The sequence below is a fragment of the Trematomus bernacchii genome, unplaced genomic scaffold, assembly GCF_902827165.1.
Source record: "Trematomus bernacchii unplaced genomic scaffold, fTreBer1.1, whole genome shotgun sequence".
NCBI lineage: Eukaryota > Metazoa > Chordata > Actinopteri > Perciformes > Nototheniidae > Trematomus > Trematomus bernacchii.
In genome coordinates this window covers 6,149,633-6,169,023 of record NW_022987564.1, presented here as the reverse complement: position 1 = coordinate 6,169,023, position 19,391 = coordinate 6,149,633, and the positions used below count along the sequence as shown (strand labels likewise).

Genomic DNA, 19,391 nt, shown 5'->3' with positions numbered 1-19,391 from the left:
TCTGGCTTGAGAAGAACAAACTCAACAGAAACACTTTTCAACTCTCTCATACTTCCACAATAATTCTTAACGTTTAGATTTTTTGTTGGCACCAAATAGCCTCTAACTTTCGAACTGAGGAATTTGGAGAAACAAATGCACAAGGAATAGATTTGACTTTGAATATTTTTTTATTCAGGTCTACAACACTGTATGGGAAAACAATTATATACAAAACACAGTTGAGTTTTTGCACAGCACTGGAACTCAAGTCTTTCCTCCCGCCCCCTTCCTTTCTGCCATGGACACACTCACCACTTTATGGGACAGATATGACAAAACTTGCAAGTTGGGATCAAAACACAGCAGGCAACCAACTGCACTCATCAGTAAAACACTACGGCCAGCATTAAACAGAAATGTGAAGCCCCCACATGACCAGCATTGCCATTGACGTTTTAACCAAACTTTGCTGTGTAGACTTTCATTAATTTCCCATAACCAAAATTGCAATAACAGTCTTTCATGAAAATCTGGCTTGAGATATTTTGGACAGCACTAGAACTCAATTAGTTTTCCCATAAGTACACTTATCTAAAACAAGGATCACAGAAGTTTTTGTTTGTTGGTTGGAGACTTGATATTTAGACCCCTTGGTCTGTGAAATCTGCTATGCCTTTTGCCCCACATACACCACTTTTGTTTTGTTTTTTGTTTCTCTTTGTGTGGCTGTGAAGGTGCTTGACGAAACTCTCTTTGGACTCCAAATGTTTTCCACAGATTCCACAAATCTTGGTTTTATCCAGTGCGTGTGTTTGTGTGTGTGCCTTCAGCTTGTACATGTAATGGAAAGTGTTTCCACATGCTTTACATATATGAGGACCTTTGAGATTTTGACTGACAGATAGTTTGGTTGACTTATTAATCTTTAAACTAAAAGATCTTTTCACTTGCATATTCCTCTTGGTGTTGGATGACTTTACACTAGAACAAAGTTTGTGGTGCTGAGATTCCCCAGTTGGCTGCAATATTCCACCATCCCCACGATCAGGCTGCGTTTCCAGAGGTTGATTTGAAGTATTAGGAAGGGGTTTTGCTTTGCCACTTTCCACAGTGTTCAATGTTTCGCTGAGATCTTGAGTATAACTGTTAGAACAAACAATTAAAGAGGCATGATCTGCCACAAAGCTCAATATACTGTTACTTTGTTGCATTTGCTTCCCTTCGATCTGCACTGAGTCCTGGCACTTGGGGTGACTCACTGGGAATAAAGAACAAACACATTCAGTTGTTTCTATCACAAGTCTGTACATGCAGTGAAAGTGAAGATATGCATGCAAAGCTCTTCTACCTTGTTTGTCCTGCTCACTACAAGATCCAAGAGTCAGGGGGACCTCCTCAAAGGCAGAGACATTGGGCCTATCTATGATTTGTGAGGAAAGACAGATACATGTATTTAATAACATTGATAGACTGCATAATATCTTTTTTCTTGCAGTCAATACACCATCAAACGATTTATTTCTGATGCTCAGTGAATGAAAACATTAACACTCTAAGGTCTTATTTTGACAAATATGAATTCATAGCTATGCAGGTGCTGTTTTTTTATTTGGTGCATGGAATATAACAATTAGCAACATAACCATGTTTACAGCATTGTTCAGAAATGGATAGTAATTCATTATTTAAGAACAACTGAGGGGCATCAGACATATTGCAAACTAACCTGCATCTTGGCTTTTCTGCAGTATTGCATACCCTGAAACGTAGAGAGATATTATAGTCACTAAGAGGCTTAGTCATTATTATTGGAGGTGTAGTAGTAGTAGTAGTAGTAGTAGTAGTAGTAGTAGTAGTAGTAGTGATCGGAAGGTCATGAGTTCAAATCCCGCCTGGAACACCACCACTAGTTTGCCCCTGAGTAAGGCACTTAGCCCTCAGTTACTCCAGGGAGAATGTCCCTGTAATTGGTCATTGTAAGTCGCTTTGGATAAAAGCGTCAGCTAAATGTAATGTACAGCAGTTATTTAAAGCAAAACTTAAAACATGGAGAATTTTAAGGACTGATACATACCAGGTTGTTTAGAGATGTGCACCTGAAAGTTGGTTCTCCGGCTAATGATCCTCGTGCAACATGGGCAGTGCCAGTGACTTCTGCCTTGGCTAAAATCTTTGCATGTACAGGGGATCACACATTTTTCTGAGAAGAGAAAATATATTGAACTTACTACCTTAAATAACTCAACACTTTTATCAGCTAGCTTTCTTCAGAATATGCTCAACTAAGTTGACCCATTGTAATGAACAAAGTATCATCGTACTTTGATGTAAATAAAACGTACCGGTGCCATTATCAGTCAAATGGACTGCATTTAGATAATGTTTTTCTATCAAATGCGTCTTAGTGGCTGGAACACTCTTCAAGCAGTAGGAACAGTTGTCACCACTTGCATGCTTTAGTAAGTCGTTGCGTGAAGAGAAGACACACCACAAGCCTGGAAAACAAATGAAGATATCGTATAGTTACTTTACAAGATAGTATGGTATTTATTATAATTATTCAGGTTTGAGACATCCTATCAAAAGCCTCATTCAGAATGACTGAAATGCCAATTTTCCCTTCGAGGGTGGTATTAGACATAGGAGACATTTGAGCAAACAATGAGTGTTTTGTAGTTATTGAAAGGGAAGTTGCACTTAATAGTTATGTAAGGTTTTACAATGTAATGACTGATGTAGCACATCACACTGGGGTGAGTAATGGTGTCAATGTCAGAGACACAACTTCAGTCATTTTCAAGTGTCTCATAGAATCTTAATGAACTGATTTGACTTAAGTCTTACCACTATTGGAGCATTGGATGTTTTCGACCTTGCTGACAGTACTTGAATCGGATGCAACTGGACCAACAACAACCGGGGTGCTTTTAATGGGGCGACCTAATGCAGAGTAAAGTGAAAAACAGATGCGAAGGAGCAGTAGTTATATTACATATTTAAAAAACACGTTTGAGAAACAGAGAGTGGCTATAAATGACTTATCGTTGTTATCCTACGAGAAACTAATGAACTTGAAACACACTGGATGATTTTGAATAACTTTGAATTGCTTGGAGGATCCAATGTACTCATACAAGGACATACACAGTCTCTCACAAACACAGAGTGAGGGTTAATGGATATTTCTACAATTTTCCTAATTTTAAGAACTGTAATTTGTTCTTTTTATAATATTCTCATTATAACTTGAGGTTTTGGTAATATCGTCCCTGGTACATTAATTGCAAAACTGAATATTGAAATGACAGAGAGGAAGAGAGAGAAAGAGGAGGAATTACTATCAGTAGGGCAGAAGTAAACTCATTTACGAAAGTTATTATCAAGCAACAATGGTAAAGGTTATGGGACAGTAACACTAAAGACATTTATACCAGATACAAAGGGAAGTACGAATGGAAAGCACTTGGGGGAGTAATAGAAGAGAACAGAACATTATCAGCAGGATAAAATTGGGTCACTCCGGATTAAACTCATCACTGTATTTTATTGGAAAATATCCAACTGGCAATTGTGATGGTTGCCAATTATCAGAGTCTGAGACAATAAATCATGTATTTTTTAGCTGCCCGGAATATACTAGGCAAAGACTCATTCTGAAAACTGCAATGGAACAACATAACATTAAGGACATGGATTTCAAGTCAATATTAGCAAGTAACTCAATAAATGAAGTTCACAAACTGATCTTCAAGTTTCTCAAAAACACTGGTCTGAGGACAAAGATTTAACTTGAAGATTCAATAAATCAACAGTAGGTGGCCATAATGCTCTAAGTGGTTGCGACTCGCCATTAAAGCAAAGAAGAAGAAGAGAAAGAGGAGAGATTATTCGCCATTATACAACCAGACGAACCTTTTTGAGCTTTAAGGATCATGTCCAACAGCGAACGGTTGCGCTGGTTTTCCTCCTTGAGTCGGGCCGCCTGCTGCTCGTAACCCTTTAACGTCTTTTTAAAAACACCCATTATTTCAGAGACAGCAGCATGTAGCCGCTCGGAAACAAACACTTCAAGTTCTGTTTCAATCATCTTTCCACCATCTAAGCGGAACCATACACACCGGAACAAAGGAAAGTGAGCCTTCCGGAATGTAAATGACACTTCCGTTTGTTTCCTTTCAAAGTAAAAGCCCTTTGACAAACGACACAGTTGGAAAATGTATCCTTATTGGTATGGGGAAACACTGGTAGTGCAGAGATGGGAGAAGTACTCAGATCTTTCACTTAAATAATAGTAGAAGTACCAGAGTGTAGGAATACTCTGTTACAAGTAAAAGTCCTGCAATCAAAATGTTACTCAATTAAAAGTACACAATTAGCATCTAAATATATACTTAAAGTACCAACAGTAAAAGTACTCATTATGCAAATTGGCACGTCACAAAATATTATGTTCTGATTATAATAATTGATGCATTAAAGTGTTATCAAAGCTGGTAAAGGTGTTTTAAGTACTTTGTATGCTGCGAGTTAGCTTATGAGTTTTACTCTAGGTGTAACTAAAGTCCTTTTTTAAGTGTTGATTGTTTTTCTAAAATCATTCATTCAAATCTGCAAATAAACTAAAGGTATTAAATAATGTAGTAAAGTAAAAGTACACGATCTAACTCTGATTTGTAATGGGGTTGAAGTACAAAGAAGCTAGAAATTGAAGTCCCTCAAAATTGTACTTAAGTACAGTATCTACTTAGTTACTTTACACCACTGGGTGAGTGTACCATCGCCCAGTGACACAAGGATTTCAGGCTGCAGGAGAACAAATGAAATTCACTCACATTGGCATATTCGTATTAAAATAAGTTTATAAAATGTTATATTTTCTGTTACATAAAAAAGTGATCAATAAAAAAAATGAGATTGGCATTAAATCATCTGTGATGATCTATTTCTCAATTGACATCTTCAGATAAAAAATCCTCAATAGACCTACTACACCACTGCAATGAATACAAACTTTTGCAAGAAGTCTCGATAAACTGGATATTGAAAATATGCCATCCCTTGCGAAAAGAAAAACAGCCACCAAGTCATCTTTTGAGGATGTAAGCACATTATTTACTTCATTTGCATAGGTCTTATGATTCATTGTTTGATTTGGCCAGAACTATATATCAAGACAATCCCAAAGCTATCACAGTGCACACACTTTTACAACATGTCCTCGGTTGATTTGGCATGTTCCCGGGGTCCTGATGGCATGTGAGCGTACCCTCTTTCACATGACAGGGAGGTGGAGGAGCACGAAAAGCCATACTCGCAGCAGTGCTTACCATCTTTACAACACATGCCCTGAAACAGAAAAGGTCTGGATGTTAGGAAATGGTAGTATTGACTAGAAAAGTGCCACACTCAAGTGGATAAGCTCATTTATTTACTGAACAAAACAAACATATGTCAGATGCATCAGTTTTAGGTGTTTATAGTGTGGAAAAATGCACTTTCAAATTATGTTGATAATTAAGTTGTTGTGTGTTTTAAAGCTTATATTTTCCTGTTTGTCTTAACACTTTTGCATAATAGTTCCCTTCAGATCACAGCACCATTACTTTTTGATGGCCTTCATGTGTCATGGACAATTCATACCAGTGGGAAGGGACAGCAGCTCCAATTGCCTTTGGTGTCTTTGCAGCAAGATGTCCCTGGTGAGCAGTACAACTTGTCATTACAGCGAATGACTCCAGCCTCAGGGCTACCATCCTTGGTTTCTGTCAGAACCGTCATTGGTGTCTGCAAAAGGGATACACAAAATGACCTTGCTATTAAATACATATTTAACTATAAATACTTGGCATGTAGATACAAATCTTTTATACACAAAGTAATTTTAACTTTTAAAATTTGAATATTGGTAAGAGGTTTCTTTCTTTTCAGGGAAAAAGCCTTCAGTATTATTTATCAAGATTTGTTTTAAGAATCAGAAACAGGTTTATTGCCAAGTAAGTTAACACATACGAGGAAGAGAACACTTTTTAGGTTTGATTTGATCATATTGGAATGCCAGTGGCCTGCCAACATAAGCAAACAAACCAACAACTGTCAACTGGTGCACAGAATGATGTGTGATCACTTTTCATCTGACCCCCGCCCACCTCAAACCAGTAAAACAAATGACAGGAAGAAAGCCTACAAGTAAAAAACTCCTGTGAAAACTTGTGTAGAACCCCATCACCTACATTAAAGCTGATTGAGGACAGACTTTCAGGACCTTTGTTGATGATGGTCATTGAGATACCCATCCCCAGGATTTATACTCCACATAAAGGCACATTTACTGCCATATGTCATACCTCTTGTATGATGCTTTTGTCCTCTGAAGTTGAAATGGGAGAGGCAGGGATTGAGGTGAGACTTTCTCTGGGGCTGAAGGGATAGCTCAGGCCTTGCCTCACACAGTGTGTATATGTGAGGTCACAGTTGTAGCCGTATGGACAACAGTGGTAGCCGTCCAGACAACACCAGCCCTACATTTTAAAACAAGTAACAAGTTAATCATTGTCAAATGCACGACGGTAACAGAAGCAGTAGTTGGCAATCAGATTATTGGATCACCGCCCTTGACTTGACCATTCTAAAACCAATATGTATGAAAAGAAAAACATGCAACTAAAAAAACAGAATCAAAGACATAAAAACATTTAGAAGTGAAAGAGGAAAAACTTAACATATTTCAAATAACATATATATATTTTTTGTATATATATATTTTACATTAAATGCAGAGTAGATCCAATACTGAAGAATTATAAAAGAGAACTCTCTTTGTTTGGAATTCAAACTTCGAGATTCCTGCTTTGACCTGTCGTGCCGACATAAACAAAAGGAATTTCCTCATAGTCATGTGTCTCATTGCACAATCCTATGAAGGTCAACTCACAACAGAGTACCCGCAACAGAACCAGGCTCCTGTTGGGTGTCTGCAGCAGGTATAGCCATTGGGACACCTGAAATAGTTGTCACAGTAGACATCTGAACTCTTCGTTTGCTCTGGTACAGCATTGTTTTGGAGTTCCTGGATGGGAGATGCAGGTCGAACAGGAGTGCTTGGTTTCTCTGCAGCTTCCTTCTTCACCATGGGGATTCTCATCCATGGTGTTTTCTCACACATGTGAGTGACCAGGTTACAGCGAAACCCTGAAGGGCAGCAGTTGGCCAGGTCAGCGCAACACACAGCCTAAAGACAAATAAATGCGCATAGAGATAAACGTTAGTCTTTATAACTACATGTTGTGTTACTGTATGTTTTGAAGTGACTTACATTGGGATATGGGCAGCAGCTATATCCATGCACAGTCATACAGCAGGTGGCGTTATCACTGCAGTGGTTCCCGTCAGGACATGTGATGCAGGATGCAAACCCCCACACAAACACTCCCACTAACAACCACAGAGTAGTCCTCAACATCTGCAAAACAGTAATAATATGAGGTTAATTTAAATCAGTTAAATGAGTTACATTATCTGCAGTTCCACTAGATGTCTCATACAGATTATTTCCAGTTCATAAACAACATTGTGATTTAAACGTCTTTGATTTTCTTCACATGCTTCAACTTTCAGTTTCATTTGAGCTTGGTCTTTAATCTTCTTTAATCTCAGGATATCCCTGAACAGTACTAATAGACGTTGTGACTGTAAATAACAAACCGTAAAGTATACAGGATTTGAGGCAGATTATTCTTATCACTTACCTTGCAAGTGTTTCAACAGCTTCTTGTGCTACGGTTACACTTCCCCTGAACTGAAGCATGAATGCATTAGTTTTTATAAGGCAGGTCAGACACTCCCACTATAAATCCAACTGTACACACACCCTGTGGCTGTGGGTCATCATGTGATTGTCAAATCATGACAGTGGACGTTTCTGAAAACACTCCTACACCTCAATGATTAAACAAGGAAGGCTCACATTGACCTTTGTTGCCATTTCATTGATCAACATCACAAGACCTGCCTGTAAAACCTGAAAAACTATTGATGCAATAAATGTTTTTTTCAAATGAGGAAGTAGGTTAAATGTTAAATACTCAAATCAAATGTTACTTATAAACTAACAGTGGTTCATATACCTTTTTTTGGATATTAGCATCTTTCTTAATTAATTACATAGCACCATGGTATGTCTTAAACTATGTACGTTTAATTAGTATACTTAAGTACAATTAAGAGGTATATGCACTTTGCCCTAATTTCGATGTTCTGCTACTTTCTACTTCAATAGATAATGGCATTGTTACTTCACTGCATTATTAGTTACTGCTGATAAATATTTTACTTAAAAATATGTGATCAAATTTAAAGACAGCAGTCATTACTATACACTTACCAACACTATGTTAAGTATTAAATAATGGCTCCGCAGAGCATACAGTCTGCAGAGTAAAAGACAAAGAATAGAGTTTGGGTTGCATATTTAAACACAGAGAGAGGAGAAAGGGAGGGGTAAAGCTTGGTGATAAGGATGTTCTCAGTTCAACTGAGTTGTTGGTAACTAACAACACTGCAACAAATCTTCTTAATAAGGAATTTTCATAAGCTTAGCAAATAAGTGAAAGTAGTAAATATAGATAAACATTAGCAAATAAGAATCACACAATGATATTATTAAAGTATCTGGCAGTCTGATGGACGCGTCTGGGTTGGGCGAATGCCAGGTGAACGTTACCTGCCTGACTGCATTGTGCCATCTGTAAAGTTTGGTGGAGGAGGGATAATGCTATGGTGTTTTTCTGGGGTTGGCCTAGGCCCCTTAGATCCAGTGAAGGGGATTCTTAATGCCTCATCTTAGTCTTACCAAGTCATTTTGGACAATTCTATGCTTCCAACTTTGTGGAAACAGTTTGGGCAATGTAGCTGACGCTCAAAGTGCCCTTATTTATTGTTTTGTATTTTTTGAAGAGTGCTAGAACTTTGTTTTATTTTGTTAAAAATTATAAGAGTTATCTTTCCGGAAGTCATGTGACCTCTAGCCCCGGATCCGGATGTTTACATTGTGTTTGTGAGAGAGTAAAACGGCGCTAAAAGTGTCAACGATGTTAATAACGTGCCTTTTCTACTGCTGGTCTACTAGGTGAACACGTTTTCACGGTGTTTCATAATTGTACCAAGAGGTAAATAAACGTGATTGTGGACATCAGTTCGATGCGTAACGTTATTTCAAGACCAGAGTAGTTACAGGGACGGTATGACCCTGTATGACTGCCCCAGTGCACAAAGCAAGGTCTATAAAGGCATGGTTGGATGAGTTTGGTGTGGAAGAACTTGGCTGACCCGCACAGAGCCCTGACCTTTGGGATGAACTAGAACAGAGATTGCAAGCCAGGTCCTCTCGTCCAACATCAGTGTCTGACCTCTCAAATTATCTTCTGGATGAATGGGCAATATTTCCCACACACTCCAAAATCTTGTAGAAAGCCTTCACAGAAGAGTGGAAGCTGTAATAGCTGCCAAGGAGGGACCAACTTCATATTAATGCCTAAGAATTTGGAATGGGATGTCATAAAAGCTCCTGTAGGTGGCCCAATACTTTGGTCTATATAGTGTACATTCAAATGGTGCTTAGATGAAGGGATAAGAAAGGATAATCCAGAAACACACTGTGGACCATTTTGCCTAAAGGGGGCCTTTACTTTATTCTGAAAATGTAAGTATATTTTGACGATGACACTTTGGTGCCTCTGCTAAGGTTTGGAATGCAAGACATTTTCTAACTATACAAAAAAACAATTTTAATCTGATCTGAATACTTTCTCAACCAATTCATGTTTTTTTTGTATTTTATTTTTTAAGAAATTGGCATTAATAGTTCACAAGTCAAGTCAGAAATACTTGAGCCATATGGAAACACAATGGGATATCTGATAGTATACGTGTGGTACATTATCCACATGTCTAAAGGCATTCAAACAATTTTCAAACATTTCCGGAATAGGAAGCTTTTTAAGGAGCTGTATTTTCGAGTAGTGCTTAGTTTCCTTAACTTTTAAGGAAGTGTGACAAAGCAGAACAAGATTTATAATTGAGGCAGGGTAACCACAAATTAAATCCAACGGTTGACGGTTTATATCAATGTATGATCTGTGTTTATGCCCACACAAACAACATATCAAATAATCTCACAATAAAGGTTGTAACTTATTAACAGCAATAAAGGTTAAAACAAGACTTTATTGATGAATTGCCATTGTTTATTCATTTACACAAAACTGTAACAATTCATCTAACGGAACAAGTATCCTTTGTATAAATGTTGACTCTGCAGCTCACATTTCTTATAAGTCCAACTTCAATATGAGGCTGGGGGGACATCAGGTCTACATGCACGACGCAGGCACTAGCAGGACGGCCTCATTTAGCAACTAGAAATGTGAGATGTGGGGGTGTGAAGTGGAGAGAAGAGGAGCTCCAGGGTGAAGGTGAGAGCAGGTCACGCTGAAGTCTCCAAGATAAGGGGGGGGGGGGAAATACGGGGAATTCACCTCAGTCCCGTGGGTGAAAGAACAATTATCTACAAAAGCAAGGTGATACAAATCAACAGTAAACATGAACCGGTAGTTGCCACAGATAGCTGCCTGCCTCAATTTCACTCAAAAAACCCCAGCATGGCAAGGTTGTACGTATATTTTTCAATTGTGATGACCAAAGCTGGATAGGAGGGTTTTGTGGAGGTCAGCGGCAAAAACAACACGACGAGAGACGCGCAGAGACACGGGCATTAGTCGAGCTCCGTGTCTGAATGAGAAGCTGCCTTCTTTTTCTTTTTTCTGCCGTGTTTCTTGTGCTTCTTTTTCCTCTTCTTCTTGGATTTGTCCTGTGTACAAAAACATACTAGTCAGTCATTTCTCTTAAGTTAGTATCAATGCCACAGCGTGATTAGCTATAGCCAAACAAATGAGTTTCTTTTTTTGTTGCTAGGGACTTTCTGGTTGAGTAGACACACATATATATTGCTGCGTCCCCAACAGCTGATACTATGCCGGATCGGTCTAATGTAGATACAGTTCATGTACAACCTGTCCGAACCATCTAATGTTACAATGCTACTTACTCATTTGTGCATTCCTAAAATGTGTCTTTGTTGCAGTCTTAAAATAAAAATCTGTCTCACTATCTGCACTTGTTTAAACAATGAAAGTAAGTTAATGTCTCACTGTGATTTTGTCCTTTTCCTCGCTACTTCTCTTTTTCTTCTTGGCTTCAGCCTGCAAGACGGGAAAAGAATCAAATAAAAACAATGGGAAGAGGGAAGTAACCAAACTGTTTCACAATCATGGAGTTTACACGAGCAACTGCAGTAAAAAAGACCCCAAATTTAACTACAAATCAATTTCATAAGGTCATTCATTTCTGGGTTAAATGCCTTTCTTCTCAACTGTTGAAGATATTTTGGGAAGTGGCAACGCACAGCTCCAAATCTAAATGCAAAGGGTGGACAGTAGTGGCAAGGATCAATGGAAACGGTTCACTGGCACTCACAAATAAAGGTTGTACTGCGAAAAACGAACATGAAACTACACTAACCCTGTAATGCGTTGAAAGATTGATTACATTAGTAAATTATGATATAAATATAAACTGATACATTTCCTTCATAAAGAAAGGAAATTTAACCAGGTATGAAATGTCCGTATCATTCTTGAGCAACAAATCATTTATTAATCTAACAAAAGGACTGATTTTGAAGCTGATTTTTAGACTCTAAGCTTTGAAAGCAATGCAAGTCATTAAGGCGAGGGCAATAGAGAGGCGAAGTCCCTCCCTTTCCGGGGGAGCTCCATGGGACCTTATTTCGGAAAAAGTATGTATTGAAGTCAATGGGGAGAGAAAGATTATCTTTCGATTCCGTTTGAATTGTGCCACGAATTACACATATGATGTAAAAGATAATTTTGCAAGTCAAAAAAATTAAAATGTGTCGTAAAACTGTGAAGTAACACTTTTTTTTGGGTGAAACCGCTCAATGAACTACATCTCCTATCTCGCACCACACACCAAGACGTCCGCCACGTTGGCACATTTCACTTCTTTCTTTCAGAATGAGGCGAAAAGTATTAAAAGAGGTGAAAATCACTACAAGTCTGGGCATGTTGAGAGCTGTACATACACACAAGGAGAGTTAGTCGGTTCCGTAAGAGCCAGCATGCAGGACCGGGATTCAGGGATTTGTAGTCTTTCTAGTTGCGCATTTTTCATAGTCTTATATTTCAACAGTCTTACGACAAACTGTGACTTTTTTGACATGGAAATTATTTTTTAAGTATATATCATTTACCAGACTCCCAATGATGCGTGACAGAGAGAAAGCTAGCACATCTGGACGAGAAACCACACAAGGAGAACTGATACTTAACTGTATTTGGCAAATTGTGTAATGTAATGTACGGTTAATCCGTTAAAAATACCTACAGTGCAGACGGGAGTCACTTGTTGAAGATATTACCAGAGATTAGTCTGTGACTAGCTCTTTTATCAGTACCATTTTCATTAGGTATCCCTTTATGTTCCCTAATGCAATATTTATTGGCGTGTGAGCAAAATAAAGCAAAGTATGTCAAATATATATTTGTTTTCTTAGATTATGGTATGTGGCCGTGTGTAGGTGTATGTTTTGCGAGTACTTGTGGAGCGACTTTACATGAGTGCTTTGTGTTAAATATTTGTTCCACCTTTCTGTCCAGTAGTTATTCGATGATCACTTTGTCTTTATGCAACACAGGGTTGCACAAAGACAAGTGGGTGTTGTTAAGGCCGTTATGCTTCAAAAGAAAAATGTGACAAAACAAGAAGGATTTTCTCGTAGGCCAAGTGCATTTTTTGAGAAATGTAAACAGCAGTGACAAAAACAATGTTGAATTCTTAGGGAAGTGGGTTGTTAACTGTTCACTGCTGTATTACTTATAACTCAGCGTGGCCTGTGCACTCAATGGGTCCTTCCCACCTAAGTTGAATTAAAAGAAGAACAAAGATCATAATAATGAGGAACAAAGACGTGATAAAAGTTTACAGTTTCTGGTAAAAACTGTAATCGGGATGAGAAGTGGTGAAAGAGATGGTTACATCTACAGTCCTAGTAATAATAAAAAATACCTCTTCCCCCTCTGATTCAGCAGAGGACTCTGAAGACGAGTCTTTATGGCTTCGCTCGGACTTCCTTTTTTTTTTACGGCTCTTGTCATCCTGACAGACAAAAGATTAACATCACCATTATGAATATACAGGGATGCAAACTCATCAGGTATGAAAAAGGTGACAAGGATCCGAGCCCCCCGACCCCACGGAATATCGGCTTTCAAATGAGGAATAACAGAGGATTTTAGCAGTCAGAACAACTAAAGCAGTTAATAATAACAGAAACGCCAAAGACTCACATCTAATCGAAATGTATAAAAGCATTTATTTTAATTGTGTAGCAGTCAGTTTATAATTTTGGCAGCACTGTTGAGCATTTTGAAAATGTATTTTCATGCCTCTGTGCAAGGCTTAGTCTTTCTATCTTTATAGCCAGTGGTGTAAAGTAACTAAGTTCATAAACTCAAGTACTATACTTGGGTACAATTTTGAGATACTTGTACTTTATTTAAGTATTTCAATGTTTTGCTACTTTGTTCTTCTTCTCCTCTACAGTTCAGAGGTAATTGGTGTACTTTTACTCCACTACATGTATTTAATAGCTTTAGTTACTTTACAGATCTGGATGAATGATGTGAAATATAATCAAGTGTTAAATCAGACTTTAGTTCCACCTGGAGTAAATTCACAAGCTACCCTGCAGTATACAAAGTCATTCAAACTAGCTGCACCTTTACCAGCTTTGAGAACACTTTCATGATCAATCATTATAAAACATATCATATATATTATTCTGAAATGGACCAATCTGCACAATCTCTACTTTCACTGTCGCTACTTTAACTATATTTTGATGAGAATACTTTTCTACTTTTACTTGAGGAACATTTTGAATGCAGGACTTTTACTGTAACAGAGTATTCCTACACTCTGGTACTTCTACTTTTACTCAAGTACAAGACCTGAGTGCTTCTACTTTTACTCAAGTACAAGATATATACTTATACCACCTCCGTTTATAGCCTATGAAAAAGACTATTTGAAAACGAAGGCTAAAGCTAACGTTAGCAGATAGTGACAATGTATGCTAGTTAGCTAGCTCAACGATTCATTAAATAATATTGCGACAGAAAAACTTTTCAGTGCACATCACGCTCTGCCGCTCCGACAGGGAGCTCTGCTCTGAACACCTGAACGGCCCGTTCTAACAGCTGTTCACCAGCGGTCCAGTCTGTGCCACAGTGACTCCGGACCGCACAGTTAATATTAACGAACGCACCGTAGGTAATGTAGCCGAAAGGTGACAAGTTTGCATCCCTGAATATAAAGTGTTAAGACTTGATTTAACTGGCAAGAACACAGGACAAGATGTTTAATAAAACATAACACATATCTGTGGAAATATGAACAAGGTGAATAAAATAAGTTACCTTATCTTTGTCCCCTTCTTCCTTGATTCTTTTCTTCTTCTTCTTGAGGAGAAAATCAACAACATTTAGATTAAACACTGGCATGGATTCATTATTGGATTACGACACCAGAACCTGATTCTATTGGAGTGTACTCAAACACTGTTGAGAGAAGAAGAAGAAAACCTTGCTTTCAGCATCAGAGTCGTCCTCCGAGCCGTTCGACGCTCTCCTGGCTGAGGACTTCTTTCTCTTACGCTTTTTCTTCACACTCTTCTTTTCATCCTGTATACACAAATAGAAACGCAATCAAACCAATGTAATGCTGCATTAGTGTAGGACCTTATGATGTCTCTAATAAGTTGTCTTATCTTTATTCAAACACAGGAAGCTATTGTTAGAACGAGGCTGTGGGTGTTTCTCAATGTCGAGGAAGGATGCTCCAGAGCCACTATTTCAAGGATGCTACGTCATCGAGTGCCGTCGAAGGACTGTTCCAATGTCCAGGATACTTGGAATTCTACCGAGGCTGGCGTCCTTCGTTGCGAGAAATTTCGAGGCTGCACATGTGTAGACTCCGCGGTCTTAAAATCCCCACAATGCTTTGCGCACGGACCAATTTCCAAATCTTTGGCAGAAATCGCGCTCCATTTAAGGCGGGGCCTCGCATATGACGCACACCTGTTAGCCTGTTCCACCATTCTTCGTTTTCGGAGGCTAGGAAGGATTCTTGCCTCGCTTCTGAAGGACCTGACTCGGAGGGACTTACCAAGGAAGCGTCCTCGACATTGAGAAACACCCGTTAACTGTGCTCTATAAGCAAACAGCAGCCATTTCAGGAGCACATAGCTTCAGTGGGATTATGGGTTACAACATGTTCTTAGTGTTATTGCAATATTTTGTATCCCATGTTTGAAGTCTGCAATGACTTACTGTGTCTTCAGATTCTGAGGAGGAGCTGCTGGAAGAATCAGAACTCGATGAGGAGGAGGAAGATGAAGAATGCTTGACCAAAACACAATGAAAGCAGGGTTCATTAGACTTGAGGTTATTATTTTCGGATAGTGTGTGTGTGTGTGTGTGTGTGTGTGTGTGTGTGTGTGTGTGTGTGTGTGTGTGTGTGTGTGTGTGTGTGTGTGTGTGTGTGTGTGTGTGTGTGTGTGTGTGTGTGTGTGTGTGTGTGTGTGTGTGTGTGTGTGTGTGTGTGTGTGTGTGTGTGAACTGTGATTCAGCTGGCCATCAAAATACTGGAGGTCTCTCCTCACCCTGTTGGATTTCTTCTTCTCTTTCTTCTTTTTCTAAACACAAATAAACAATGCATAGTCAGTAAAGACTTTGATGAATTAGAATCAAGAATGTTGAAATGTCCGATGAAAGAGAGATACAATACCTCTTTTCTCTCTTTCTTCTCCTCTTTTTCCTTGTCCGTTGTCTTCTTGTCTTTTTCCTTGTCCGCTGTCTTCTTCTCTTTTTCCTTGTCCGCTGTCTTCTTCTCTTTTTCTTTCTCAATTGCACTCAACAACTTCTCTCGGTTTTTAGCCAGTTCTTTCCTCCATTTCTGAAAATGACAGCAAACCCATTTTAAAAGTATTCACCATTTATATTGTTATTTGTTTGCCAGTTGAGCCCCTCAAATATGAATAAAAGTTTATGGGTACAGTAAAAAAGATTGCCATTAGGCGTGACACTCACAGCTGGGATTGAACATGATTTTAGGTAAAGAAGGGGATCATTAAGAACAAAATAATGTCAGAGTCAGTCTACATATTCCAAAAAACATACCTCGTTCATTTTGTCCTCGAAGTCGGCCAGGGTTCGAGAGCCCTTCTTCTTTCTCTCCAGCTGTTCCTTTAACTCCTCCCTGAAAGAGACAATAAATCAGTTGCAGCACAGTTTATAATGTTAAATGTTTTAAGTTACTATGTTAACCCAAATTAAAGAAAGTCTTGTTCATTCCTTCATTCATAAATGCATGATTCAATTGTCCTATCCATTTCCAGCATTTGTTAGCCAAATAGTTTCAGTTATAATAAAATATGATATATTAAGCCCCATTTAATAATCCCGTCGTGTCATTGTAAATATGGCATTTAAAAAACATTGTTCTTTAGGTAATGCAAAATAAACCTTCATACTGGCTTTGAGGTATAGAAGGTAATTATTTGAATATGCTGCCTTGTGGCTATGATTGGACTTCCTTTCATTTGGGATCAGATATGACATTTTACCAGATAAAAGTTGAGCTAACCATTTAGAATAGAGTGTGAGAAAAGACAAAATCCGAAAGGTAAAAAATAAAATAAATGTGTATCCTTTCATATGATTATGTTCCTGAGATAAATATCTAAATAATGTTTTCTGAAATATAAAAGGCAAAAGCTCTTTGCTTAAAGAAAGCAAGGTTAACCTGTACAGCGCTTTTTTACTGCTAATAAGTTAAGTACACTTTGGGTATTTCATGGGGGGAACAATAAACATAATTATACTTGTAAAAGAGACATATGATGCAGTTTACAGTTGGATCTGCATCATTTATAATCAATGCATTTCACCGATGAATAAACCCACCCCTAGTATGCAAACATCTGTATGCAAACATCTGGACATCTCTCTCTGCTCTCAATTTTTCTTTGGCATAGCAAGGATGATGTTGCAACAATACTGACTGAAATCAACCAGTATTTGTTTTCTGCTGTGTCATTGGAGTTGAATAAGACAGTGACACTTAAATATTTAGGAAAAGCCCAAGGATGCATTTGAGAACAGTGTTTGCAGTGTTTTACACTGACTGACCAAATGAAGGCGGTTGTTATTTAAAAAAAAAAAGTGTTTCTGTATCTTTATGAGCCTGGAAGACTGTGCTGCTTCTTGCTGTCTCTAGGGAGAAACATGGACTACACAACTGCATAATTCTCTCAGCACCAGCTTTAAATATTTATGTCAGTGAAGGCCAATTAGGACGTCTGTCTTTCGCTCACCATGTTGGCCGAGGTCTGCCTAAATAATCTTGTATAGTTGGTCCGGCGTTACCAGACGGTCCCTTGGCTCGTGAAGCTGCAATGGGGTTGATGTAAGCCTGGAACACCAAACAGAATAATGCATTTTATAAATGTTATTGAAATACACCTTAATTAAACAGTATATTGCAATACGAAACCCTACATCCTTAATTTAGCATTTAACTGAAAACCAAACTGGGGCTTTTATGTTATAAACAGTTTTAGTACAGGGAAATGTTAAGATTAGTTTATTTATATCGCACATTGCAGACACAAAGGCAATGCAAAGTGCTTCACATATACATTAACACTGTCACATAATAATTAAAAACAAAATGAATTGAACAAAAGACAGTTCATAAGAGATATAAATCCGTTTTTTTTTAAGCCCAATAACCCAACCTTAATAAAATATAAACGATGTACTTAACGGTATTATCTTGCAACCTCCAAGCTACCTTATTCGCCGTATACTGTACGATTTACCTTCAGCAAAACACAACCAGAAATTATGTGCGTCATTGATAAAAAATTAGTATCAGAAAATGTTTTTTTGACACAGCTACCGTGTATCTAAACGTCATATTGGTTTATTAAATCCCTTCTAGTGTGCTAAAGCTGTATATAGACTCAGGATGCAAATACAAATCCTGCGCAACCTCACCACGTCAACACATTGTCCAAGATGTTATGAGCTAACGTCACAGTTAGCATTGGTAGCTTAGAGGCCTGTTGGTTGAGCTACAGATTCGCTTTTTTACGACTACTCGATGCACAAAGCGATTTACATCAACACATGTAATTTCAAATTATATTATTGTTGCGGTTTTATTATGTTAACGCACTATCTAGGCCTAGCATCAGAATGGCATACATTTAACATCAGTTAGCCAACGCTAGTAACTGCGATTACGCTAGCATCAGCTTGTATTAAGCCTAGCTAGCTTAGAAAAAGGAACCCTGTATTAATGGTTTCTTATTTTTCACACATATTTTGTAAAACAACTCACCACTCGATTGTCTCTCTTGCCCATGGCGAGTTAGTGATGGGGAAATAATATCCAAAAGAAAGAGCAACCATGAGTGCTACCTGGCTAACATGGACCTAGCCCATGAACCTAGCCACATCAGAAAAGATGACTCTTCTTCGTTTTGGGTTAGCTAACATTGAAATACCGCCACCAACTGGTAGGACTAGGTAGTGTGGATTTGGGCTACATTATAAATGATTAGTCAAGTACTTCTCCAAATGTTCTTTAAGTTATAGAATACCATTAACCCTGACCACTATGTCAATGTGTATTTGTACATTTTAATTTCACACTGTATACATCTATTGTAATTAGGCTACACGTTGTATTTTTGTTCCGTCTCACATCCTTTGTTCTTATCTTTTTTTAACACTTGTTTTGGATTGTCAGTCATATGTTAAACATTTCGAACTGCACTAAACTGTATGAAAGGTGCAATAAAAACAAATGTTTTTGTTGAGTATTATTGAGTATCTGATTTCATTGATTCCAATACGGCTGGAATCCATAATGACCACACTCAGTCCAAACACATGACATTTGTATGTCTGTACAAGGTGGCCCGATCCGTTTTTTTCAGTTCAATATTGTGGCACTCAAGTCCTTGTAGCTCCATTTCAATTGTTGTCTTTCTTTATCTAGTAAGCAGAATGCAATGCAATATTAAATAACGTCCCCGTCATAAAGTCAAGTTCTACCAAAATCACTTTACACATCTAACAATTTCCCTGGTGGTTTGACTACATTAATAACATCTGTTATTATCTATATTATATTATTATTTTCAACAAAAATTATGTTACCTATAATGTTTCCTTATTCCAAGAATAAATACCTGTACATTCACT

General features: G+C 38.1%; 3 protein-coding genes across 4 annotated transcripts; all 3 read right to left on the bottom strand.

Annotated features, from left to right (window-relative positions):
* Positions 1-147: 147 nt before the first annotated feature.
* On the bottom strand, positions 148-4,309 carry LOC117477951 (zinc finger protein 133-like). The gene is made up of 7 exons (XM_034124777.1): positions 3,895-4,309; positions 2,827-2,922; positions 2,325-2,477; positions 2,057-2,182; positions 1,709-1,741; positions 1,331-1,402; positions 148-1,240 (listed from the first exon to the last, which is right to left on the bottom strand). The coding sequence occupies exons 1-7, from the start codon at positions 4,067-4,069 to the stop codon at positions 624-626; spliced, it is 1,272 nt and encodes a 423-aa protein (XP_033980668.1). The 5' UTR covers positions 4,070-4,309; the 3' UTR covers positions 148-623.
* A 514-nt stretch (positions 4,310-4,823) lies between these two features.
* LOC117477952 (progranulin-like) lies at positions 4,824-7,842 on the bottom strand. The gene is made up of 6 exons (XM_034124778.1): positions 7,728-7,842; positions 7,295-7,441; positions 6,914-7,210; positions 6,327-6,500; positions 5,623-5,766; positions 4,824-5,328 (listed from the first exon to the last, which is right to left on the bottom strand). The coding sequence occupies exons 2-6, from the start codon at positions 7,439-7,441 to the stop codon at positions 5,188-5,190; spliced, it is 903 nt and encodes a 300-aa protein (XP_033980669.1). The 5' UTR covers positions 7,728-7,842; the 3' UTR covers positions 4,824-5,187.
* Positions 7,843-10,183: 2,341 nt separating this feature from the next.
* On the bottom strand, positions 10,184-18,695 carry fam133b (family with sequence similarity 133 member B). 2 transcript variants are annotated; one of them, XM_034124775.1, is made up of 11 exons: positions 18,523-18,695; positions 17,492-17,589; positions 16,296-16,374; positions 15,904-16,071; positions 15,779-15,811; positions 15,447-15,518; positions 14,700-14,798; positions 14,535-14,576; positions 13,123-13,212; positions 11,187-11,237; positions 10,184-10,846 (listed from the first exon to the last, which is right to left on the bottom strand). In XM_034124775.1, exons 1-11 carry the CDS (start codon positions 18,544-18,546, stop codon positions 10,751-10,753), a joined length of 852 nt encoding a protein of 283 aa, XP_033980666.1. In that variant the 5' UTR covers positions 18,547-18,695; the 3' UTR covers positions 10,184-10,750. The 2 variants fall into 2 exon arrangements, with proteins under 2 accessions (XP_033980666.1, XP_033980667.1); XM_034124776.1 differs by having other exon boundaries at positions 14,535-14,573.
* Between the last annotated feature and the right edge of the window lie 696 nt (positions 18,696-19,391).